The sequence below is a fragment of the Drosophila sechellia genome, chromosome 2L (genome assembly GCF_004382195.2).
Source record: "Drosophila sechellia strain sech25 chromosome 2L, ASM438219v1, whole genome shotgun sequence".
Classification (NCBI taxonomy): Eukaryota; Metazoa; Arthropoda; class Insecta; order Diptera; family Drosophilidae; genus Drosophila; species Drosophila sechellia.
In genome coordinates this window covers 9,284,668-9,310,142 of record NC_045949.1, presented here as the reverse complement: position 1 = coordinate 9,310,142, position 25,475 = coordinate 9,284,668, and the positions used below count along the sequence as shown (strand labels likewise).

General features: G+C 40.2%; 1 protein-coding gene across 3 annotated transcripts; it reads right to left on the bottom strand.

Moving 5' to 3' along the window:
* Positions 1–292: 292 nt before the first annotated feature.
* On the bottom strand, positions 293–25,001 carry LOC6611816 (probable phospholipid-transporting ATPase VD). 3 transcript variants are annotated; one of them, XM_032716034.1, is made up of 16 exons: positions 24,767–25,001; positions 24,226–24,336; positions 15,930–17,148; positions 5,488–5,668; positions 5,238–5,417; positions 5,050–5,174; positions 3,924–4,991; positions 3,525–3,856; positions 3,094–3,466; positions 2,839–3,006; positions 2,440–2,779; positions 2,183–2,368; positions 1,915–2,115; positions 1,659–1,846; positions 1,460–1,600; positions 293–1,267 (listed from the first exon to the last, which is right to left on the bottom strand). In XM_032716034.1, the coding sequence occupies exons 3-16, from the start codon at positions 16,946–16,948 to the stop codon at positions 1,219–1,221; spliced, it is 4,551 nt and encodes a 1,516-aa protein (XP_032571925.1). In that variant the 5' UTR covers positions 16,949–17,148; positions 24,226–24,336; positions 24,767–25,001; the 3' UTR covers positions 293–1,218. The 3 variants fall into 3 exon arrangements, with proteins under 3 accessions (XP_032571925.1, XP_002036338.1, XP_032571930.1); XM_002036302.2 differs by having other exon boundaries at positions 1,515–1,600; XM_032716039.1 differs by having other exon boundaries at positions 24,822–25,001.
* Between the last annotated feature and the right edge of the window lie 474 nt (positions 25,002–25,475).

Genomic DNA, 25,475 nt, shown 5'->3' with positions numbered 1-25,475 from the left:
TGTTACAGCGAAAAACAAGAATTTTATAAAAGGCATCGTAGTGGCTTTCCTATTTATCATCACTGTTCCGGGCTTAGCCTATACTCAAACATTGTTTGTGACATTTAGTGGGTGCACAAACCCACAGAATTCGACACCGTAAAATATGTACATATGTAGATTTAACTGGCACACATGACATGTTTTTTCAAATGCTTGTAGAAAATATAACTTTTAGATGATTTTCTGAAATCACCGAACATATTGTTGATAAATGTAACTCATAAAATAAACACACTTTAGCTGTTTTTTAGGTAAATATACATTTATTTCATTTAATGATTTCTTGCTTTTCAACAATGTAAATATTCAGCTAACAATTTTTGCTCTCTGGAATTCATTCTGTTAACAAACCCAGTTAATTTCGAATTGCATTTAGAGTTTATCTTATTGTATTCTTTTTGAAAAGGACTACAAGTAGGTTAAATTGGTTTAATACAACTAATAGATTACAACAATCGATTATTACAACTTGTCATTGCATGGTCTCAATAAAAAAGTAAAAAATGTTCTTGTTCACCCAACAAACTAAGAAACAGAAGGTGAGAAACAATTCTGTCAATACTTGAATCAATGCAACTAACATCTAAGGTCTATAGGTTTGTGTATGTATATATATCTTATGCTTAGGTATATCCTTCATGAGTGTAGAATCACAGCCTTATCATCGAACTCGCAATGGAGTTCTGTTGTGTTTGAATTGTCAAGTATTTCTGTTAGGGTGATACATCTATTAGTCGCTAGTTTAAATAATCGTCCACATAAATAAGCATTGTGTTTTCGCTTCTATTTAACAATAGTCGGTTAGGTTGGGTTCAATTCTCGAGCACTTCTGGCTCCCTAATTTTATACAAATAAATATGTAAACTATGACATACGTGCAATTGTGCAATTGCTTTCATTCTAGTGTTAAGGCAAACAGTTTAACAAATATTCAGATAGATAACTCGGAAATCTAAGCGCTTGCTCAATCATTCGCTAAACAAATTATTAGAATTGCTTACTAAGTACTTTTAAGATAAGTGGATTAACTAAACTAACGCAATATTATCAGTAATCGGTGTCGAAGGCCACATATTTAGAGCGAAAGCACATGTGTACAAGTTTTGGGGGTTGCTAGTCGTCTTCCTTATTTTAGTTGCCGCTGAGATAGCCGAAGAATTGCATTTTGGCGCTTAATCAGGTAATCGTTGTTATAATCTGATTCTTAGACCCATAATCGGTGATTCTGTAAAACGGCATGAATATTTTCTTGTTTTAGGTACGAATTACGAATTACATTAAAGAATTGCGCAACAATGTAGAAATAAAAAGACACAAAATCAAAATAAACTAATACATGCTCTAAAGGGTGTACTCAAATCGTGCAAATGAAAAAGTTGCAACTTGCTTGCAGATCAAGTATTTTGTGCCTTTTTACCTATAGATTGATGAGGCTGACGTGGAGCGCGACCAAGTAACTAACAAACCCTCACCTCTGCTGCGCTCCCGTTTGCTTTGCAGGATAACTTTGGTGCTGTCGTCGGGACACAACGAAATACGCACTGTTGTTAGGAGCAGGCTGTAGAAATAATAAAATTAATAAAAAGTTTAAAACGGAATTTAAATTGCATACTAACCGTGGCAGAACTGCCACCACTGTGGAGAGCATTATCACTAGCCAGTGAACAACGGAGGCAAAGCACACAAAGATGACCCAGTATGAGGACCGGACTCCGAAGCAATTCATGCACACAGAATCGTAAACGATCGCAAAGAGGTAGAAGGAACCTAGACTAAGCACTATGGATAAGACATGCAGCACAGTCTGAAAAGGGAAATAAGAAAATTTAATAAGCATACAGATAATTTGTTAACCTTGTTGAATAAACTCACCCAGGAACGTATTTCAATGGCACAGTGTACGAGGTTAGCAAAGAGACAGGATGCTGTTATCGTCGTACCGAACTCCCAGATCCCTACATCACTCTCCGCATAGGCGCACAGCGCCACGAAAAATATGACCAGGCTCTGATAGAGGGCATCCAGTAGTATTAGCCAGAAGTCGTGTGGTCTATAAGCTACGCCCAGTCGACCCTGAAATCGAATGAATTCACAATAGTTAATCATATAGATTATGAATACAACATGCTTCCTAACTCACATTTTTGTAGAGATATGGATTTTTTAGCAGGAGATCTTCGGGCACACGCTTGTCGTACACTCCAATGGCCAATGGCGGCAGCGAGGTGAATATTAAATTATACAGCATCAAATACATCTGATCCATCATCACTTGGCCAGAAAATCCACAGTACAACTGGTACCAGAATATCAGAAAGACAAAGGCCTGGAACAAATGTGTATTGTATGATTTAAATTTTCCGTTTTATATAAATAAATAATAAATCTTAAACTTACAGCATTCTTATAGAAAAAGTATAAAATCATGCGGGCCAATCGATCGTAGCACCAATATCCGTGCGCCAAGAGCAGGCGCTCCAAGTAGCGAAAGCGTGGTAGTGTGAAATCGGCGGCCATAACGGCCTGCATGCCTTCTTGACCAGAGATTCCAACGCCCACGTCTGCCATCTGGATCATGGACACATCGTTGGCGCCATCCCCGATGGCCAGGGTTCGCAGGTTGAGCTCCTCCTTAACCACTTTGACTAGGTAGGCCTTCTGCAGCGGAGTGGATCGACAGCAGAGCACCGAAGCGCACCGCTTGGACAGTCGCAGAAAAGGCAGGATTAGTTTGGACCTGTAAATTGGTAATGCAATTAAATAAGAGGATAAAAACATACTTTGTGTCTAACTCACTTTGGATCTAAAATAAATGTTAAGGTCTTTCCATCCACTACCAATGCGCGTTGTTTCTTTCTTAACGACTGGCCATAGCCCAACGAGGATGTTGTCTTGTCATTCTCCATATCAGCCAGATAGAAATTTATGGCTGTTTCAGCAGCATCGCGGGATCGTGCTGTTAACCTAAAACGGCGCACGAATTACAATTAGATACTTCAACGTAAAAATGAAAGGCATTGTGGAAGCACTCTAATTTATAACTTTGCTTGCCTTATGAGCTCCATTTGCTGGGTAAATAGCTTTGCAGAGTAGGCAATATTTATGGCCGTTTCGGGCTTGTCTCCAGTCAGAACCCAAACTGAGATCCCCGCGGAGAGAAGCGAGGCTATCGTCTCCGGCACTCCATCCTGTAGCCGATCTTCGATGCCTGTTGCCCCCAACAGGGTCAGATTGCTTTCCAGCTTCGCGAATGAGTCACGTAATCTTCGTTCGCGGTTCTCCAACGACATCTCGATTTCCTGATGCCGCGCCCACCAATCCGTATAGTCGGCAGAGTTCAGAGTCCGTTTGGCCATTACTAGGATGCGCAGACCTTCGCGGGCATAGCGATCTAGCTGTTGCTGGGTCTGTTCTCGCAATATGCCTAAAATCAATAAAATCGGTCAATAATTATCGGAACAGTCATGTGTAATGCCACTCACCTTCGGGACTGTTATGCGAGCAAGGCACCAAGACGGGCATGATAGAGCTGTCTGCGCCCTTGGTGTACAGCACAATCTCCTGACTGCCAATCTGTCGAACCACAATTGACATGCACTTGCGACTGGAATCAAAGGGCAGAACCTTGAGTATCTCGTACTCCCTTGTGGCTCCCGCCATTGGCATGCTGACCAAAATCTGGTTGGGACTGCGATTCAGTAGGCAGCAATCATAGCTATAGGCAGCATTCACGAGAGCCAACTCATCAGGACTCTCGGCTTCGTAGAGCGGTCGCCCATCGGCGGTTCTGTAAATCGTTCCCGTTTTGGATGAACTGGAAATTATAATGGCAAGCAATTAAGGTTTATCCTTTGTAAAAATCAATAAATGATGAAACTTACGGCAACTTCATTCGCTTTCCCTGAGTTTTTGCATTCAGAAAAGTCGCTATACTCGTAATCTTGGAGTTAATGACTGCCTTGGCCCTACCGGTGGGCGAAATACTGTTGGAAAGGGACTTGTTTTTCATAGGCGGTGATGGTGATTCAGACTCGGAATTCGGTGACGATTCAGCCGAGCTGCTGATGGGCGAAAGAGTTGGCTGATGGCTCTGAGCCGGCAACGCAAAAAGGAGATTGGGAGGTGGAGAGGGAGTCACCGATCGTGATTCAGCCAGCCTGATATAACGATCCGCTGGAATGGACACTACCTGTTGCTGTGTCGCAGGTCCATTTATTATTGTCGTCGTTGTGGTCGTAGTTGTGCTACTGGCCAGCAGCTTCTGTCGCTGCTTGCCGTGCTTAAGGTTTGCCGGGCTGTTTCCTATTTGCTGCACTTCGATAATTCCACTGGCATTCATCATATCTCGATGGGGGGCGGCACCCACGATAACCGTGTTGCAGATGGCCAGTACCACGAGGAATTCTTGAATGCGCTGCGCATGAGGTGTGAGATATGTTCCTTGTGTAAGTTGTGCCATGTCGCTATTCAGATTATCATTCGGAATTAGTGGTGGCGCCGGTGCGCCTGGCTTAGAGTATATCTTTTCAAGCTCCGAAGGCGGATGATTGTAATCCGATCCATTGACAACGCATCGTCGAAAGATCATCTTGTTCTCCGTGAGAGTACCTGTTTTATCTGTAAATATATGCTGGATCTGGCCCAACTCCTCGGTTATGTTCATCGCCCGGCATTCCGTTTGCTTGTTAGTCTCCGCATCGAATAAATCGACATTGTTGTGGATGTGAAAGACCTGCAAGATCTTACACAGCTCGATGGTCACGTAGAGCGACAGTGGAATCATCACCTGCAGTATGACGATGTACGTCCAGAAAATCCACATGCTCTCCATATTGGCAGTCAGTTTATTCGGTGGCAAATAGGGCACCGGGAAATGGGTAAACGAGCTCAACCACATTCTGCATCCAATAGCGCCAACAACGCACAATATCAACAAAATTATCACACACCTGAAAGTTAACACACCATTAATATATATTAAGAGATAATTTGAAATATTTTACGTACCATATCACATCAATATTCATTTGCTGTTCCACCTGGGATCGCTTGTACCTTGGACCACTATTATTCAGCATAGACTTGGTTTCATGTCCCGCATAGACTACAATACCCTCGATATAGTCCGTATTCTGAAGTGAAGAACAAATTCAGATAAAACGAATGTACATTGCACCCGGTAAGAGTTAACCAACCTTCAGTCTGCTCTCTCTCAGCAAAAGGCACTCGGTCGATATGGGCACACGCTCACCAGTTGGATGTATTAAGGCCCCATGGAATCTATATAGCTTCGTGGTCGGCGCATCCGCTTCCACGCGACTAACAAACTTGCTGGGCACAAAAATGTTCTGCATCTCCTCGAAGCCACGTACAACCTGCGAAGAAATGACAAATATCTGTAGAATCACGTAGAGCTACTGGGTTAGCTAATTGCCGGGAACTCACCTCGCGCCGCTTCAGATTAGTTTCACCGTCCAAATCGCAGGTGTCTATGTAGCACACCCCTTGGGGGTCGCTTGTCCGCAATAGCAGGATGTCCGCCGGCACCGTCTCGTTGTTGGACAGGTGGACAATGTCCCCAACACGCAGCTCCTGCCATTTCACCTTCTTGTACCGCTCCGTTTCTCTGTAATAAAAAAAATAATAATACAAATTGTTGTAGAATCGTTTTAAAAGAAAAAATTAATTCAATTATATATAAATAACTATCGAAAAAATCTTCAATAAATCAATACATATATTTTTACATCATTTCTTTTAAAAAAAATGTTTAAAGTAAATATTTGAAAATGCCAAAGAATGACGCTCCAGTTGGCTTTCAAAATGTCAACTTCTGGTCACGAAATGTCGCTCAGGCTGTCATACCTATACAGCTATACATTTCAATGCAATATTCATGAAATGCTCGTCATAACCAAAACTCAGTTATTGTCAAATGAACACATTGATGGTCCGCCACGCAAGACAATTTACATGCGAGTTAAGTTGGACTGTTATGGTTTGGCTGGTTATTTGGTTAGTGGTTTAGGGTAGGCTAAGGTCAGGGATTGGGATAAGTGCTTTGTTAATGGAGAAGATGTGCCAAGTGGGGAGACCAGCTGTGGCTTGGCGGTCAGGGCTCGCATGTGGGTGGGTTATTAAAGTAACTAGTAAATTGCGAAATAATGTGCCACCACTTGGCCTCGACCTTGACAGAAAGAAGATGACGATGAGGAGGCGGCGAGTGGTTGCTGGAGTTTCCCTCCGCGTCACCGAGAAAGTATTCCTCTCTGTGTGGTTCATGGTGTTTTTTTTTGTAAAATTTCGTGGGTCGCATGTCAGCTCGTTTTGGGAATCATGTAGTGGCGTCATCTTTGCCCTGCTTTGATATTTATGAAAGAGTCCGCAAAGAGAGTTTGCCACGGGAATGGGCAGGAGGAAGTGCAAGGACGGGGACAGACCAATTCCATTTCATTCAAGTTCACTCCGTCCGACGCGAAATTGTTATGGTTGGAAAATGTAATTTTTAAAAGTCGCGTGTCCGACCCTCTGCCCTGAACTTTCTGTCATTGTGTGTCCAGTGTCCTTGCAGTGCTAGAATCCAGACTGTGGCACTGGCACTGGCATGTCCTGTCAGCCTGCTGCGGCAACACAGTTACAGGAAAAATAAAATAATAAGGAAAACAGGTCGGCGGTGAAAGCCTTTGCTTTGGCCATCGTTCTAATTGGGTCATTAGCAAGATTGAACATTCTAACGCAATTGCCAACGTCCCCTGTTAGCCCCTTTGTGGCCATATAATTATATTTGTTTTTATTTTTTTTTTATTATTGTGCTGTATTGTGTTACCATTTTCGCCGACCAACTCTTGTTTCTGGCCTGGCAAATGCAATTCCCTAACTGACAGGTGCTGACGTTCTGCAAGCCATCGGTTCGGTTGACAGAATTGCGTTTCCTTATATATCACGTACATGCCATTTTGGCCAGGTTCTTCAAATGTAATCGCATTCTATTAAGCACTTCCTCCGATAAGATATTGATTCGATCACTATGAGTGCTTTATTTTGTATGACGAAAGCGTGTTATAAACTATTACTGTGGGGGGGTTTATTAGATCACCCAATTCCGATTTCTTTAAAATTGCTTTGTTTTCTGAATTTAATTGAATTGAGGTCGTGTTCCAATCCATCAAGGGTGATAAGATTTAATCTATCAATTGCTAATTTTAGTACTTAATGGTAAAAATCAATTTGTTGTAAACATTCACTTTATGCATCGAATTTAGGTTAAAAATAATTTATTGAGCTACTAATACTTTTTTGGTATATCAAAATTGAAATGAACTCCCCATTTTACAACCGGAACTTAATCAAATGTTTATAATTATTTGATGTTCTTTTTATGAGCATATTAATTTGTTTTGATTTTGACTTTGCTTTCCCTCTCACTTTCCTTGCAACTCCAAGTTTGCCATATTTTTATGCGCACACTTTCTCCGGCGATATATTTTATTTAGGTCAAGTGTTACTCACCCGCTGACCGCGGAGTCCGCGTCATCAATCATATTCCTATGGATACAAAACAAAACCTTCAATATCCGGATCGAGCGGAACAACAAGTGCAAGTTGTAGCGCGAAGGGGACAGCTGTTGGTCTTGTAATTATCATCATTATGGGCGTTGTCTTGCGGCGCGTGACCAACTGTTGGCCAAGTGTCAAGTCCATTAACAAGCCACCAAGCAGCCAAGCAGTGCACCCACCGCCAGGCGCGATATTCCGCTTGTATCCCTCGGGGAGGACATGCAGCCCCACCAGCCACGCCAGGAGACACCAGAGGAGCGGATGGCGGTCGCAGTCAGACAAGTTTTTTGTGCCAGCCCTGCTTTATTGCATGTCACCTAATTGGTCCCTCCCCACTTTGGTCGCGGATTCATATTTACCCCGAGGGCGTCTCGGCTATTGAATCTTTAATGCTGTTTTGGCGAAGCGCAATTACCGGGCCTGACTCGATTTATTAGGCGTTTTCCAGAAATGCAAAATTAATGCGAGTTTAACTCGACGATGAGCACGTTGATTGCTGAATTATTCGCCCAGCTAACAACAAAAATAAAAAAGAAGCCACTTGAAATAAAAGTGAAACTCACGCAACTTCGCAACCCAAATTGAAGTTGTGTTTTCGATTTCGATTTCGGTTTGGATTGAAGAGAATGTGGGTCGCATTGGTAACGCCCTCTAGCGGCAATTTATTCATTCTCGCGCCTTTCTCCGCGCTTCTCACACGCCCCTCTTTATGGGGTGAAGTTGGTGTGTTTTCTCCCTTCGGTGTGTCAATTAAAATGGTGATGGTATTGATCTAACTTAAGAGCGAAATTACATGCCTCTCTTCAAATCGAATTTTATGATGTTCATGACGGGACAGGAACTACATTAAGCTGAGTCATGGGGATACATACGAACCCGTATCATTCGTTATTGATCTACGACCCCTTCTGGGTTGCACTTAATTAATGAAGTTTTATATTCTTTATAAGCAGAAGTTTCCTATTTATTTTCAAATCATCGTTTGAAAATCGATCGCATTTCTCAAGAAATGTTTATCATAAATATTTGCACTGGTTTTTACTACTACAGATAAGATAAGTGCAATGCCGGTGGTTTCATGCATGTCCAAAGAATCAGTGCACTCAATTTATGTAGGCCAATTGCGTCATGGGTTTCGATATTACCTAGTCAAGAAGATCGTGGCCACCGGGAAATCGTATTCTCAGTGTATTGGACCGTGCACTCGATTATTTAGTGCTCCCATCTGGCCGAACTGCCTTCCTCCTTGCCATCGTATACATGGAAATTTATGTGGCCAAAGTGGGTCATGCATGTTCGTTTGAGGTAGTTATGGACCTGGGAATGGTAGGGTAATTTCCTAAGGTTCGCATAACATGGCCGGGCAATAGAAGTGGGCAAATGCGCATGCCCCCTTCCGTTAGCGTAGTCAATAAAGTGCTGCAACATAAACAGGAACAGGGAGTGGGATTGGGACTGGGAATGGGCAGACTGCTATCCGCTCATATGTGAGTTCATGTAGCGACAAGGTTGTTATTCAAAAGGCACTTTCCGTAGACCCAAAGTAAACATATGTCCAGGCAGCGAAAAAACGACTAGCAGCAGGTCGAACATAGAGCAAATTAGGCAAAAGCCAACGAAGCGTTAGCCAGGTTGTGTAAACATAACCAGAAGGACTCTGCCGGCGGGATCCTACCCCTCACTGTGATGTCATAAATAATTCAGCATTTAATAAGCCCATATCCACCGGAAAGTTGGTCCGACATCAGACTATGGACTGTGTACTCCACTGATGACGGTGAACTTGGGTCTACGTAAATTAACACATATTTACACGCTTTTGATATGCACAGTATTGCCGTAGGTTTGTTTAATTGGAGCGATAGATGTCGATATTGTTTGTATTACTTTCTATTCGCTAGGGAAAAGATTGCTGACAATTGTATTATATCGAAAGGCACCATAAATAATTATGTTAATATTCTATCCCTGATTTCCTTTGTATTTTATTGGCTGCTAATGATGTTTGGGAATAATGAAATGAGAGGAAGACCATTTCCGGATTTTAAGATCACTTTTGTGGCTACTCTTTAATTGACACCCACTGCGCGCTACATTGTTTTCATTAATGAAAAGTTTGCCCACAATTTCCACTCCCACCGCCCATGCCACCAAGTCGGAACACTCTGAAGGTCGTCCTTGCAATGTCCGTCATGCTGAGTTTGGTTTTCCCGAGCTGTATTGGTCTGAGTTAATGCATTTAAGGCGCACCCAAAAGGCGAAGCGACGTACCCATTTCCTCGACACCGAATGGAAAAATAAAAGCCAAGTAAACAGAGCACGCAAGTGATTTTTATAATACATTTTTAAAGTTGGTCCCCAATTTAAGCGAAGAAAGGGCGGTGGGTGGAAAAGAAACGCCCACGCGCACTGGCACTCAAACAGAAACAGTGGCAGTGCCTCATTAACTTGACTAAGAGCCATAGCGCATGAATCAATCATGTAAACATTATTAAAGCACAAGTTGTGGGTGGTGGGCGGTGGACGATGGGCGGTACGGCAAGCGGTTCAATGGAGCCCGCAATGCCGCTAGACGGGTGTGTACTTAACCCACCATTGGCCCACTCCGTCGCTAAGAAATGAAAAGACAGTTTGGTCATGTAATTAGCTCGTTGCACGCAACAGAGGACTTGGAAATGAGAAGTACACCTCAACCAAACTGGCATGTATGTGTGTGCGTGTATATAGTCTGGTTTCAGCGGCCATCGCTCAATTGCCCGCCTAAATTAATTATTAATAAAGCTCTTTTCCCCTGGCAAAGGAATGTGGACGCAGGCGGCCAGCACTGCAAGTAAGGTCAATTATTGGGAAAGGCCAAACAAAAGTCAGTTTATTTGTCCAGCCATCCGTCCATTCAGCCAACCAACCAAACAAACTGACCGCAAATGAATGCCCAGTATCTCATTCTCATATTTCATCAAGCTATCGGCATTTGTCGGTGAAGCTATTCGAGTTGCCTCCGCTGATGTTTTCCTCCATGTGGACTACTCAAATCGACATTTGATATCTGGGCAGTTGTCATATCTCTGAGATTCCTCTTGTATCTGAACAGCGTTTTGCACTTGGCAATCGCTTGTTGGCGGCAACAAGCGAAACTGGAATTACGGATGGAAATGTTGGGATATGGAACTCAAATGGGGGAAGTATCTAGTTCTGAGTGTAAATATTGTAATGGGCAATCCCCAATCCTTAAGCTGATTGCAAATTGTGTTACAGAGATAGATACAAGGCAAATAAAGTCTTCCGCGTGGCCCAGTCAAATTGGAATCAAACAATCATATTCCCTGTTTACTTGCTTTCGGCTAACAACTAACGCCATTCAAATGATCGGTTGGAGTTTTGGGTAGTGTGTGCTAAGGGCGTGTCCGGAAATTTAGAGCGCTAATATTAGCCAACTATTCAAAGGGATGTGTAGTTACAAATTATTCAAGGGGAAAATACTAATAATTTTCCCGTGGTTCTTGTACGTGCTATTATATAATGAGATCCGAAGAATTCATGATGTTATATCTAGGTATATATGTCATTGAAACTGATCAAATATTATCTCAAGTGTTTTGATAGCTTTGCAAATAACTAGTTTGAAATGCTCCCTCTATGGCAAACAAACGCAATAACTAGAAGATAAACTTATTTAGTTGCTGGAAGAAACTTGTGTATTTGGTTGGTTTTTATTTTTAAGTAAAGTTGAGTCACTAAAAAAATGATCAATTTTTGTTTGTTCTAAAAAGATAACAAATGTTGTTTTGCGAGTGGCGATTTGTCGTCTGGTTGCTGATAAAATAAAACTTGAGAATGTTGCAAAACAAAACCAAACCTTGCCTAAATCATTACTAAATAGCTTCTTTTCCATTTGGCCGAGTCAATTGCATCTATATACTACATATGTATGTCTGAACCCAAAGCCATCACCTGGCTGACCATATTTCCCCCTCAACTTGTCCCTGAGCAAAACTCTAGCCTGAGCTTTGGCTTCAGTTGAACCCAACTGAGTTGGAAACAAGCCACCGGATCAGTGACACTGCAAGAAATCCACCGAAGACAACAAATACGAATAGAAAAACTTGACCAACAGCAAACAGCAAGCTCAACTGACAATTGCAGCACGGTGTTAATGGTCTCTGGGGTTTGTTAACATGGCCATTAGACGGAGAGCCAGCTTTGCAGGGGCATCAGGTTTAGCCAACGCCATCGAGATTGGGAATCCGTCGGAGCTAGAGATACAGAGTCTGTGGTTCTTGCTAGACAAACACCGTGTGTGCGAGTCTCCCAGGCTGGAACTGAGATTCAAGATTGAGTCCGAGTGAGTTTGAGACAGTAAACGATGATGGCCAACCGGTTTGCTTGAATGGGGAATGGAAAACCCGTTTGTCTGTTGCTGTATTTTAGCATTTTCAATGTCATGAGTTCGGGCCTTACATTGTGTTGTGCTCGTGTGTGGCGGGCAAAAATTAAGCCTTTTACCAAACGAGCAAACAATAAGCCATAACCCAATGAAAGCCCAAACCCAAAACCGAAAAAAAAAAACACGGAGGAGATCAACGTAATGGCACAAGAACAGATGCGCCCCAGTAGAGCATAACCATCAGGGGGATGTGATATTCGCATTTCGATCATCAACACCACCATCATCTAAGTGGCTTTAGAACAACATCCGACAGATACATTCGGTCGTACGGTTCTGCGGTCATATCGCGATTGCTTTTCAAGGTTAGCGTTCTCTCTTTTTTTTTTTTTGTTCGAACCCGCAACGTGCCCCACACAAATTCTTCCCACAACCTTGATGGCCGTGTTTTATATTTATATTTAATGCAGAGACCTCAAAACCAGAACCAGAATCATAGAGCTCCGGCTGCGATGGAATATATGCATGGAGTTTCGGTGAAAGTGCACACTTGACACATGAGAGAATCGCCAGCTGATTGCCGCCCATCTCAAACTGACAGTTGAATAAGCTTATTCCGGCATTTCAGCTAGCACACTTTTATTAAGTTTAGCAACAGGAAAATAGACCATTAAATATTTATTGAATTCCCATGTATTTCAAGGTAAGTCAAGTTCAAGATCGTAAAACAAAAGTTGCTTCACATTTGGCTTTAAATTTCTTGAATGCAGATCTATAACATTTCAATTGGCTTAAATCAAGATTTCAGAATGGCATTTAGTGCACTTACTTTATTACTATCATAAAAATTAAAATTTTATGGTACGTGTTTCTCTCTCATTATTAATTTTGAAATTTTCATTGAAGTACCAGTGCTCGAAATGTAATTTCGCAACTATAGGATTTTAGCATTTACAAAATGCAATAAACAATCAAGCAGAAATAAGAAATAAGCAAAAGAAAACGTAAACTTTCATGCATGGCGAGTTGCAGTGAGTGGCAAATGCTGTTTACAGTTTCCGCTTGAATCCAGAAAAAATCTCGTATGATTCAGATTGCCAGATGCGCCAGTGTATTGCATAATGCATTACATAAGGTAAAAGTGCTACGAATGAAGATCTTTTCATTTTTTTTTGTTCTGTAAGCGGTAACCTTTGACCATATAGCAGAAAATGCTATTGGGTGACATCGTCTTCAACGCGATTGGCGTTCAGAAAGTTGCTCTGCTGTCAGTCTTTCGATTGCCCACGAATTCACTTGATTGCACATTTATTGCAAAACTTCAGAGATGACTTTTTGCCGGTCATATCAATAATAACTGCACCACGGAATTTCCCTGGAAGTCAACGAGAGCAAATAAAAAGTGAAGTCCCGATTGAATCATGTCACAAACCGTCTCTGATTAGTTCAATATATATTTGAATTACCCTAGATTCTTACATAATTTTTTACAATTTATTTATTTTATACCAATACATCATTCACATCGGCATACTGGTTGTCACTTGTTTTTAAGTTTAACAATTTAATAACATTGATCGGTGACTAATTTTATTTCTTTGTGTGCATTTAATATCGTTTTAATTAAATTCTCAGACTTTTCTCACTTCAATTTGGGTTTAATCACCCAGTTAGCACTTTTAAAAACGATTCGATTCGGCAGCAATTAACACAACATTTAAAGAGAAATTGTTGCAAAGAAAAACCTAAATCTAGATACTTGCAAAAGTGAAATATTTTCAGTTCACCTTGATCCATTAAATAGTTCATTCGCAATCGCAATGATAGTACAAGATGGAGCGAAGAAACCTCGAGCAGTTCACACAATCATGATTCATGAATCATTCGGCGTTCACTCCACATGGTCTTGAATTCGATTCGTGGACAAAAATCGGACAGGCGTGAGATGGTCAGGGCCGTTAAACTGGAAATGCTGCCCCCATCGAAGAGGTAAATATGCAATCCGGTAGGCCTGTTCCTCAGACACGCTGCCTGCCTGCCCCACTGTGCCGAGTCTTCCAGCCCCAACCGGCTGTTGTGAGTCAGTTGACCAGTTGGTTGGCTGACTCCAACTGCCATATTTGGCTTGGCCCGTATGCGTGCCATTTGCATGTATTGTGGCGATTTTGTGAGCGGAAAATTTGAAGTTTGGTATTGGGTAGTTGGTATATGTATATATGGTATATATACAAACCAACAATAAATATTAAAAAAGAAATTGATATAACAACAGTTCTAACTTTGTTATATGCGGTTCCGAAAGATAAACATTTTGTTTGGGGTAATGAAAATCTTTGAAATTAAATCTTTCTGGGAACTAAATAGATTTAAACATATATATAATAGGTTTATTTATATACGTATTTTTTTAAAGTTGCTAAAACCTTCAAAAGTTCAACAATGAGAATTGCATTGATATGCCAGCCAAATCAATTCGCAATTGTTTTATTACCACTGTGCTGGACAAGTTATGTGAACACAAAAGTGACAAACAACAAAATCGTGGTGGTTTATGACAATTGTGCAAAGAGGAAAATAGGGAAATGCAAATATAATTAGCAACAACAATGTGTAAGTTCATTGGTCAGCACACGGTGCAAAAAAATAGGGGCCTACATAGATTTACGTGGAGATACGAAATTTTCAGTTTTCTTGGCGCCATTGTCTTTTTGTCTTTTGGCGGATTTATGTTTGCCTCATTCAAACGGGAAGCCAACTAAACAATTGAATACCAAGTAGAGTTAAAGTCAGCGAAAAGAAAAAACTATGAATGAAAACAATTATGTTCGAGGCTTTGCACAAAGGCACTCCATGTTTATAGCACAAAAAATAAATTTAAATTTAAAAGTAATAAAGATAAAAACCCTATATGTTATATATATACATATGATTTAAAGGGGTTTATTATCATTATAGAAATTAATTCGAATTTCTTCAAGTGTAGGTACACGTGCACTGCAAGTAAATTGTCACTTGGTTGGAAAGTCTGCCAAAGAAAGGTGGTGGCAGATAAAAAGTATGCGTCAACCACGCGCAAATGTGGGACAAAAGCCCGAACCCAAACCCAAACCCAAACCCCAACAGACCAAGACAGAGAGAGAGAGAGAAGAAAGTGGGGGGACGGTGAAAAAGTTTAGTTCAAACAGCGAGGGAAAGTTTAGCCAGCCAGTTGGCACTGCTGCTTCTGCTCTCCTGGCACTTTATCGATTTCTAGATCACGTTTTAAAACATATATGTGTGTGCCAAACAAATCGCAGACGGGACGCGGGGCAAACAATTTCCATCAGCAACCAGTGGTCGATGGGCTGGAATTGGGCTTGTTGGTTGGTTAAAATCTGTCTGCGCCGGAGGGTTTACTTTGCTTTTCACCCAAACCACTTCTGAAAAGTTTTCCCAACGGGAAATTGACAAATTACCGGCGTAATTGTGAGCATAATGGAAAAGTGTCGCATTATTGACAAAATTTGTTTGTCGGTTTAAACTGATTGAATGAATGAATGATTCAATTATTTAAATTTTCGTTGGTTGAAACTAGTTCTATGATCGAAGACTTCAATAAAAATGCATTGTTAAGCCTGTTAACTTTTATCATGCCAATGGTGTCCTAGTTGATTACGAGTATTAATCAATTTAAAAATATATGTACAATTTAATTTTCTTTTATCAAATTTATGACTGAGACAAGAACTTGGTTATCAAATTTATCTCTCTCACTTATTTTAATATAGTCTAGGATAGTATATAGTATACCATATATAGTATACTAATACAACAATTTTTAATTAGCTTTGTGACTTAGGGATTAATTTGTTATACTGTGTCATAGTCTAAAACTTCGCCCTAATTATAATTATGAATCAGTCTGGCATAATTTAAAAGTTATATTTAAACACAATGATTTACTCACCCATCGTAAACGCGGCAAGTGGTGTTGTTTATCCTCTTGTCGGATGCCCTTCTTCTCCGATCCTCGAAGAGATCCTTTACAGCAGTCACTCCCAGGACGAAGAGGACCGGTATCATGGCCACCTCCTTGCCAAACGCACTTATTTCTGGCACCCAATTCAGCAGGACAATGAAGATGAAGTACAAGTTGGCCACACGATGGAATTGCTCCAGCAGATTCTTCGGTATGAACGAGAGCAGCGTGTACTTCGTCGTCCGTATCTTGTTGCCCACAAACTGACCGTTGGGATGATCTCTCTTTGGGGTCTTCGGTGGCACTGTGTGATTGGGAACCACCGTCCGATAGCTTCGCTCCTCGAACTTGTCGGCGGTGTTGTAATTGCACAGGGTAAGGCGTTTCCACCAGGGCGGTGTTTCCGTCCGCCGGAGTGTGTATATGGACTCGGATCGCGATGCTTGCCGCGAATGGCCACGCCCACCGGTCGCTGATGTGGGCGCCGAGGGTTCCCTCGCCGGTTCCTCCTTGTGACCCGGTGGCAGGATGAAATCCGTCTTGGATCCCACGCGACTGTGACCTCTGCCCGCGGGCGCAGCACTTCCGGGTGGTGAGTCTGTGATTTGTCCCTGCGAAAAGGCTCGCTGGTGGCCCTTCATGGCCGACTTGATGGGTCGCCCATTGGCTCCAACAATGGCTCCTCCGCCATGGCTAATTGAGCGGGCATGACCACGCGATGGAGCTGCCATCGCCACTCCGGGAATGCCTTGTCCTCCGCCAGGTGCGCTACCTACGACCGGATTGCCGCCTGGAAAGACATACGTACGCTCCGGCTCTCCCGCACCCATGGCCACCCCGCCCAGACCCGTAGACGTCGTCATCATCAGGCTGGTGGTGGCGGAGCTGACACTGGCATTCGGAATTCCCGATGACAGTGTGTCCCCGGTCAGATTGGGCGGTGCGGAGCGCTGCTGCTGCACTACTAGAAACTTTCGCCGCAAGTCTTCCGTGTTCGCTGAAGGCATCTTCGCGAGCCACAACCATCAGATTAAATTCTTCGGCCTGGCCACGATCTACGCCGGATATGTGTGGATTCTCTGCGGTTTATCTCAGTTAAAGTTCCAATTCGGTTCCAATTGCAATCTACCAAGTGATCGAAAAGTTTATCCTAGCACCTGGTCACGTATGTTGGGGGTGACCCCTTAGTTGCAGAGGCCATGATCTTCTGAAATGAATTAAAATAAATAAATAAGATATTGTTTTCAAATGCTGAAATAAACGAGATATATGAATGCAGTTGTAATGACAGAGCAATCCGATACAAATTTTATCGGAGCTATGAAAACATAAAAAGTCTGCCTAATTAATGCCACAAAGTTTATCGAACCCATCCGACGCACTCAAGCACCAAAAATGCGAAAACGAAAGACAAAAAATAATAAAAATAAAAACGCTATAGTCGATTGCCTCGACTATCAGATACCCGTTACTCAAATAGTGGGAGTGCTAACAAGAAAGTTCAGCGATCTGTTTTGTATATTGATTGAAAATGGCAAAAATTAATTTAAAAAAATTAAAAAGAAATAAAAAAAAAATCGGAAAAGCTTCTTTTTAAGTGTTACATTCTTTTCAACGAATCTAGCATACCCATTTCCTCTACGACTAACGGGTATAAAAAATCGAGCATTTTAATCTCGGCCTTGATTCAAGACTTGGGGCTTCCGATAAGCCAAAAATCCGAAAAAGAGCAGTGGCGAGCATAAAGAGCCACAAGGTCAAGCGTAACGCGGGTGCCGTGGAAATGGAGGCGTTTGCTACTCCAAAAGCTGCAGGTGGGTGGCCCTGCGTCGTTGTTTTCTTTGGATGGCCTAGCTGCTTTTCAAGATTTCAAGTTCTCGATCGATAGCCGCATTGACAGAAAAAAGTTCAAGCTGTTCGAGGCTAAAAAAAAAAAACAAAAACATTTATCACACTGGGCTTGAACTTTGATTTCTGAGCTGTCAAATGTGTCTGAAACAAGGTCAACTATAATTGGAACCTTCTTTCATATTCATATTCGCAAGTGATTGAAAACCCAGAGTGACTGGTATCTAAATATCCGCGCGTGCGATTTCCTGTTCCTTAAAAAGATTTTAAAGCAATCATTTTATATGCTATAACTATTGCAAATTATAAATCCGACTTCCTCTTGAAACTAAATATTTGTTTGATTTCGAGAACGTTCAGCTTCTTGAAAGGAGACTGCCTATCTACATTCAAATATATAATATAAATACTTGAATAAATTAAAATGTTTAATCGCTTTAACTTCTTTAGCTTTACTTCTTTAAAGAAACCCCAGACTTGGTTTTTTTTTTTTCAATGAAAAACAAAAGAATAACGCCCAATTGGCATTTAATTTAATATCCAATCAGGGAAGAACTAATTTGTGAAGCCATTCCGAATGGCAAACTTGCGGCAATGGCGTAATACAAATTCCAAATATATACATGTGCATATATGTACATCCGATTGCGGTTTCTATATATGTTCGTTATATTTGTGAATACCTACAGAATATTCAGTGGGCACAAGAAAGCTAAAAATGAATTTGGCACACGACCGAGTTTAGCTATACGTTTTCTTTATACGATTTAAATTAGTAAAATCATTTCGGGCAAATCATAAATCACATGGTGAAGTAAAATTTTCTTTATTGCATTTTTTGGGATTAAATTTGCTTCATTTTTTTTTTTGTAGTTCTGCGTGTAGTTTTATTAGTCATTTAGCTTTCATTGAATTTTTGACTTTGTCATGGCTGAGATACATAAAAAGACGCCCCAGACAAGAATATGAAAACAAAAAGGAAGACAAGTATAATAGAGAAAAAGAACGAAACTTTTACCATGTCTGTCTGCGACTTTTAATTTTCCTTTCTTTCCGTTTTACGAGCCACAAGAAAAGACTTTCGAGTGCCAAAACTTGATTTATTTACTAGCCCTCGATGGGTTAAATGACCTCAAGAAGGCGGCCAGACTGATAAGTTCACTCCTGCCCCGGCTAATTAGTGGAAGCCCCCATCTTCAGTGGCCGACTTCAAAGTGCATTTGTATCTGAATGTGGACGTATCCGTACCTGGCTTTTAGCTTTTGCGGCTGTCGATACTTCCATCGGCAGCAGCAATAACAAAATTGAAATTATTTTTAGCCACGCACATGCGAAATAAACCGAGGAGATAAACAATTCCATCAGGCCAAGCCCAAAACCGGGTGCGATTACCACAAGCGGTATCAAAATGAAAAAAAAGCGAAGAGAAACGGGAGCATTACGATACAGATAAAAATAAATGCGACTCTGTTGTAAAGTTCATTGGATTTTCAATAGCAACAAAAAAGACGCCAGATGTCCAAGATGCTCATTTGTCATTGTTATTGAACTCGGGGGAAAAACGATTGAAAGCCCAATTGACGAGGTGAAAAACTCACTTAAGAATATTTCAAATCGCTCGCAAATTTCGCATTTTCATTTCAGTGCTCACTTTAGTTCATTCAATGGTCGACCTTGCATTGAAAACTCATTAATGGCCCGGTCAATTATAAAATAATTACATATATATACATATAAAGTGGGCAGGCAAAATATGTTAAGTAATTATTATAATACGAGGCTTATATCTTTTTTGGAAACAATGATAGGCTTAAGCTTTTGAAATTTTAAGATTGCAATATTAATTCAAAACATTTAAAGTTCGAGACAAAAGAGTTCAAAGGTAAACCATTATTGAAAACTCAATGCGCAATATGGAATTGTTTACCAATTGTTTCACGTTGTACAATTATACAAATCTATCAAAACTTGAACTCAACCATTTGGCGAAAAGGTGAATTCGTACCAATTGTTTACAAATACAATGCGCAGATATTTCAAAAATGTATTTATTTTCAGAATGATTAATGCATTGCAGAACTTGAGGTACGAAAAAAAAACATTCAAATTGAACTATTATTTGTTTAAAATTTTTTTTGTGAATGAAATAAGTTTGCTCTACATGCATATTTATTGCTCGTTCTCGTCATTAAGTTAAAAGCTAAATTAATTATTTATCGGGTCCAAAAGCACTTCGCTGGCAGCTGTTGTGCCATTTTTCCAGTCGAGATATTAATGTTCGTACAACGGGGCGTATAATTGATATAGCAATCCGAGTGATGAATAATTATTTCGAACGATAAGAACACACATACACCTATAGTAACAAATTATAGTAATTGCGCAGCGCAATCGTTTGTTTAAGTTTCTGACTTAAATTTAAAACTGCATCGGATCTCAATAAATTATTTGGCAAGTTTTTAACTGGCTTGTGGTATAAATGTTATGAAGTCAACGAGCACGACAAATTGCCCACAAATCTTCAGCTACATATACTCTCTATAAAATCGTTCGTATGCTAATTCAGTGGGCTGCTTAATTAAGGCATCTTTGTGAGACTGAACAATGGAGTTTAAAATATACGATGCTTCGGCATTTGACATGGGAATCTTCCAACACTCTGAGAATATTCGCGCCAACTGGGCAAATTTCAGGCTAGCAAAAACGAAACACCCATCTCCCCACAAAGGGGCAACAAGTTTCGCAACTAATTAGAAACTGTTGACGGGGGCGCCTCCACAGCTTGCTATTGCTATCTATTCAATTACATCGCCACCAGTTGACTGACAGGGTTAATTTTTTCAGATGGAACAGAGGTCGTGACGTCGAATCGCAGTTGGGTATTAAAAAAATATGTATATACTCAAAACAAAGATATATTTTAGAGCCAAATAATTGAAGAAATAATATTTTACTTCCATCTGCTTATTCATCAGTAAAAAACCATTTATAATCCTTAGAATTTAAGTTACTTTTTTCATTTTGTTAAGTAAATCTTGATGTTTTCTAAGAATCTTTTTTATATAAACTTAAATGTTATGTAATCTATCGAATCCACGCGTCTCAAAACTCACGCACTCATTACTAACTAGACAACAACTGTTCACCTACACTTAATATACGTCTGATTGAAGCTTTGACCTAAGCAAAGCGCCCGAGTCCAAATTAACATACTAATGTATTCAATTATTCGCATTCCCTCCTAATTTACCACGGTGCCAGAGATCGATTGGCTTTCGATACGAACTAAGTAAGTAATAAAACAATAGGCCCCTACCTCTTGCCACTTGCCTCCCCCTTTTACACCTGCTCAATCGCAAGTCATTAAAGTTAATGGCAAAAAGTTGGGTATATAGAGAAGTTGGGTATAACAGAAAACAAGCAAAAGTACTTCGTTTTCTATGAACCAGAAAGTGCAAGGCAGTAAAAACAGCAAATGATCTGAGACAAAACAAGAGTGCTCCCAAAATAGCAATTTCAATAATCTTATTATTATTCTTTAAACTAATAAATCAAGTGTATAGAAATAAGTACTTATGAGTAGCGAAAATCGGAAATTGGATCGTAAAAAACCAAAATATATTGCACAGTATGCGATAAGGCAAACATCATTATCTTAGAAGTTGAAGGAGATCCATTGTATGTGGTCAGCATAAATGCACAGCTCTATAGAGATACACACAGATGTTCTCATTACTTGTTCTTTGATCTTGTTTGATAAACACACATGTGATTTCCCTTTATTATATTTTTAGAATTTGTCGACGTCTGGTGTTTGGCAATAAACAAACCTATTATATGTTTACATAACAAAGTACGGCAACTTATTTGTAAAATTGTACACTTAAGTTTTTCAAAGGGAAGTGGAGACTCGCTGTATTTGTCACAACAAAGCAACAAAGAAACTTGCGAAAGATAAGAAATACCTTATAAATTAAGTGATAACCGATAAGGCACAAATCATAATGACAGGAGGGAGTTTTACGAGCCCTATACATGCGAATCGACTATACCCAAACGCATATTTTATTATCCATTCCATAGCTGAAAACTCAATTCGCAGTCGAACCATGAGAACGCAATGTGTAATCAATTAAGTTAGGCCAGGAATAAATAGAAAAAAAAATTATGCCTGTAGTGCCAGCGATAGCTACAAATAAACCAAACACCACTGGAATGTTCAGTATGTGAATATAGTTCATATAGTATATAGTACTCTGACAGCTGACGTAGTGATAAGGTAGCGTCTAAAAAGCCACGCGATGTGGCCAAGCCACGTACTTTGTGCACCCAGATACAAGTGGCATTTTTGCCGGAATTGGTTTATTAAAACTCACGCGTTTATACGAACGAATTCTGAATTACACGTATTCGATCTGCAGAAATTATACCTTCCTGTAATAAGTAGGTATATACCCCTTAATCGATGTGCGAAAGGTTATACATATTTGTTGAAGAGTATGTTACATGTTCTATTCCAAATTCTTCTTTCAATTAAATGAATGAATAAGATTAAAATATCAGCAGACCAGTAAAAGGGTATCCTACAGTCGAGGGCATCAACTATAACGTTCTTTAAAGTGCCATTCCTCTAAATGGAAGTTTTTTCCCGAAACTTTATGATTTACCCTGGAATTGCAAAATGGATTGAATAAGAACATAAGTATTTCTAAATCAAATGTAATATGATTTAAATCACATAAAACAATCTCAAACAAGAGCTAAGTGTTTGGCTTTGATGATTGCATGCATACATGTTGTGTGACTACTATTTAGGCTAAACAATGATTAATTAGCTGATCGTCGTATTTGATTATAAGGCCGGGATCAGTTGTGGTAACAGTACGCTATGCGATTAAATTAAAATCAAGACTAACTAAGATTTGGTACTAATTTTGTGCTATTTTAATGGCGGTTAGGTGACAACTGTATGAGACACATGGCAAACAGTGGGTATATTTCAGCTATAAACATCGAATGAGCACTAAGCCAACCATAATCGGTGGCGTTAAACTGTAAAAACAGGAGATAAGTCGACTGCTTCCGCTGTTTCGCTTTGTTTCTGTCTCTGATTCGTCTTTTTGCTGTTTTCGCTCCGACTGCATCGCGAATTGCGGATTGTGGACTGCGAATCGGAGTCAATTGCCTCAAGCTCTGTCTTAACGGTACCTGGAGCAAACGAGAGCGATGGAGCGTCATTGTTTGGCGAGAGGTAGGGAGGAGAGTGGGGGCGTGCGAGGGAGAGCGACTAATAGATTGCATGAAGCAGAGACAAACGAGCAAACAACGCATCAACAAACAGTTAAAAGTTGTTGTTTGCTCTCTGTCTTTCTCTCTCCGTCTCTCAACTGCAATTAGCAAACGAGTAACGTCAACTACCGTTGAACTCAATTGAATAGAAGACGAAAGGGAAGGGAGGTTGATGAAGAAATACCCAAAGACATCGCACAGTGGGTAAAAATAAAACCAGAAAAGGTCTTAAAAATTAAATTTACAACACGAAATTAGAGTAACCCCTCTTTGCCCCTTACAACGAATAAAATGCAGAGCAATAAAAAGAATGGCTTGGTGGAATTTTAAACATGTCACAGGTAAGAGAAATTATTTTTTCCCGCCAGGTAAGCAACGGAAATTTTTAACAGCTGCTAGCATCCACCGAATTGCTCATCGGCAACCATGTTTCCAATTTAGTCTTAACATTTCAGTTTAAATCAGCAGGCAAAACATCAGTATTTGTTTTATAATGGCGGCAGATATTTATTCTTATTGATTCTACGTTCTATGTTAAAAAGACACCATTTTGCAATTTAGAAAAGTTGTAAAACATTATTTTAAATTTGAATTCTATTTTACCGTCTTAAGAAAGATGTGCCAAGGAAAACTAATTTTTAGCTCAAAATAGATTTTTACAATGTGGGGGTCGGTTTCACCCCGACCTCGCATTTGACTTGCAGTTTCTAGTCCCACTGTGCACAGTGAGGCCAAGCATCTTTACTGCATTACAGTGCAAACGAATCCAAACCCGCAGAAAAACAAAAAGCAAAGTTAAAACCGCGACTGTTTGAATCTGTTTGCCTTTTATCAAATGCCGGTAAGACAAAGAGAGAGAGAGAGATAGAAGGGGAAAGAGGTGGGAGAAGCCAGAACGATCGGAGGCTGTGTGTGAATGAGTGAGCGAGATGGATGCGAGCAGGTAAAAAACCCGTCGTATTTTTTGGGACGATGGGGGCCGAGGGCGGTGGGCGGGGCAGTTGGTCTGCAACGCTTAACTGGTTCTTGGCAACCAACTTGTTTTTTCTGTAGATTGCCGCCGTCTGTGCTTTATTATGTTTTTTCCCTCCGACTTTATGCCTGTGCAATTTTTAATATGGCAACTTGATTTAAACGAAAAACTTACCCAATAAAATCTCAGACGTGGATTTATGCTTGTTTTTCGATCAATTCAATTGCTTGCGGTTATTTTATCCTTGCCTTCGTGGGGGTTTTGTTTTATATTTTTTGTTTGAAACTATTTTTACACGGGGATGAAAACAACTTTTCAGCATGGCAACAATACAAAAATGTTGCAGCACATTCAAAGCAACAACAAGAACAACAGGGAGGTAACATATGATAACCGAGGTCAGGCGGAAAGTGTGAGCGGGACAGGAGATGATCTTTTTGTTTTCTATTTTATATGTTTCCTCAGTGAAGGAATTACAATAAATAATTATTTCCCAAAGACTTTATTTCACTTGGAGCACAGCATAAAAATCTCTGAGCCGCTCACTTTTTCACTTCCTTCTGTTGGGTTTTTCGTCTTTTAATGAACTTATTTTTTGCCACGAACTCGAGGTTTGGTTTGTTGTTGTTGCTAAGAATTTCAATACAATTATGGCCCAAATAGCATTTTCACTTTTCCACACAAGCACGCAGCCACCGCACGCACACACACTCACACAAGTACACAGTTGTTTGGCTCCGTTTTAAATGGAAATATAATCAAACATTTACATTGCCATGTGTTTTTGCTCCACGAAAATGTATGATTATGTATGATTAGTTTTCCTTGCTCGATGCACGCGCGAAAGTCCGACGAAACAAAGAAACAAGAAACGACGCGAAGAGAACGTAACAACCTAAATAAACCCGATACAAAAATCGCGTCCGAATCGGCTCGTCGTTTCAACCAAAATCACCAGTAAAACTTTGCAGAGGCTTCGGGATGATGTGACCAGACTCGCTAACTGTGCTAACAGCTGTAAGAGGAATGCCCCTAGTTTCGGAATAAATGTCTATCGTGTCCAAGATAATAAATGTACGAACATGTTGGGATTCTTGAAATTATTACATATCTTGTTTATATTGTATTCTGTTAGAAAAGTATTCGTGAAAATGCGAATGCGTGAGAAATGATATAAGTGGAGCTATCGAATAACTTAAAACTCGATAGGTAAGCAGCGTTCAAATACTGTTTACAATATTTGCGGAAAATCTTTTTATATTCTATATGATCGATATGTGAATCCTCCCTTTTGTTGTTTAATAATGTCGCGCTTTTTTTATTTTACCAACATATATATTTAGAATATTCAAATGGCAACTATAACCTTAAGCGCGCAACATGCAGCCCTGAAATGCCAATAACCTAGGAAAGAAACTTTTGGT

Excerpts from the sequence above, each read along its gene's own strand:
- LOC6611816 (XM_032716034.1), bottom strand. The coding sequence starts at position 16,948 with ATGCCTTCAGCGAACACGGAAGACTTGCGGCGAAAGTTTCTAGTAGTG. Across the intron at positions 3,857-3,923 it reads GGAAAGCGAATGAAGTTGCC|TTCATCCAAAACGGGAACGA; the intron begins GTAAGTTTCATC and ends TATAATTTCCAG. Across the intron at positions 3,007-3,093 it reads CAGCAAATGGAGCTCATAAG|GTTAACAGCACGATCCCGCG; the intron begins GCAAGCAAAGTT and ends GCGCCGTTTTAG.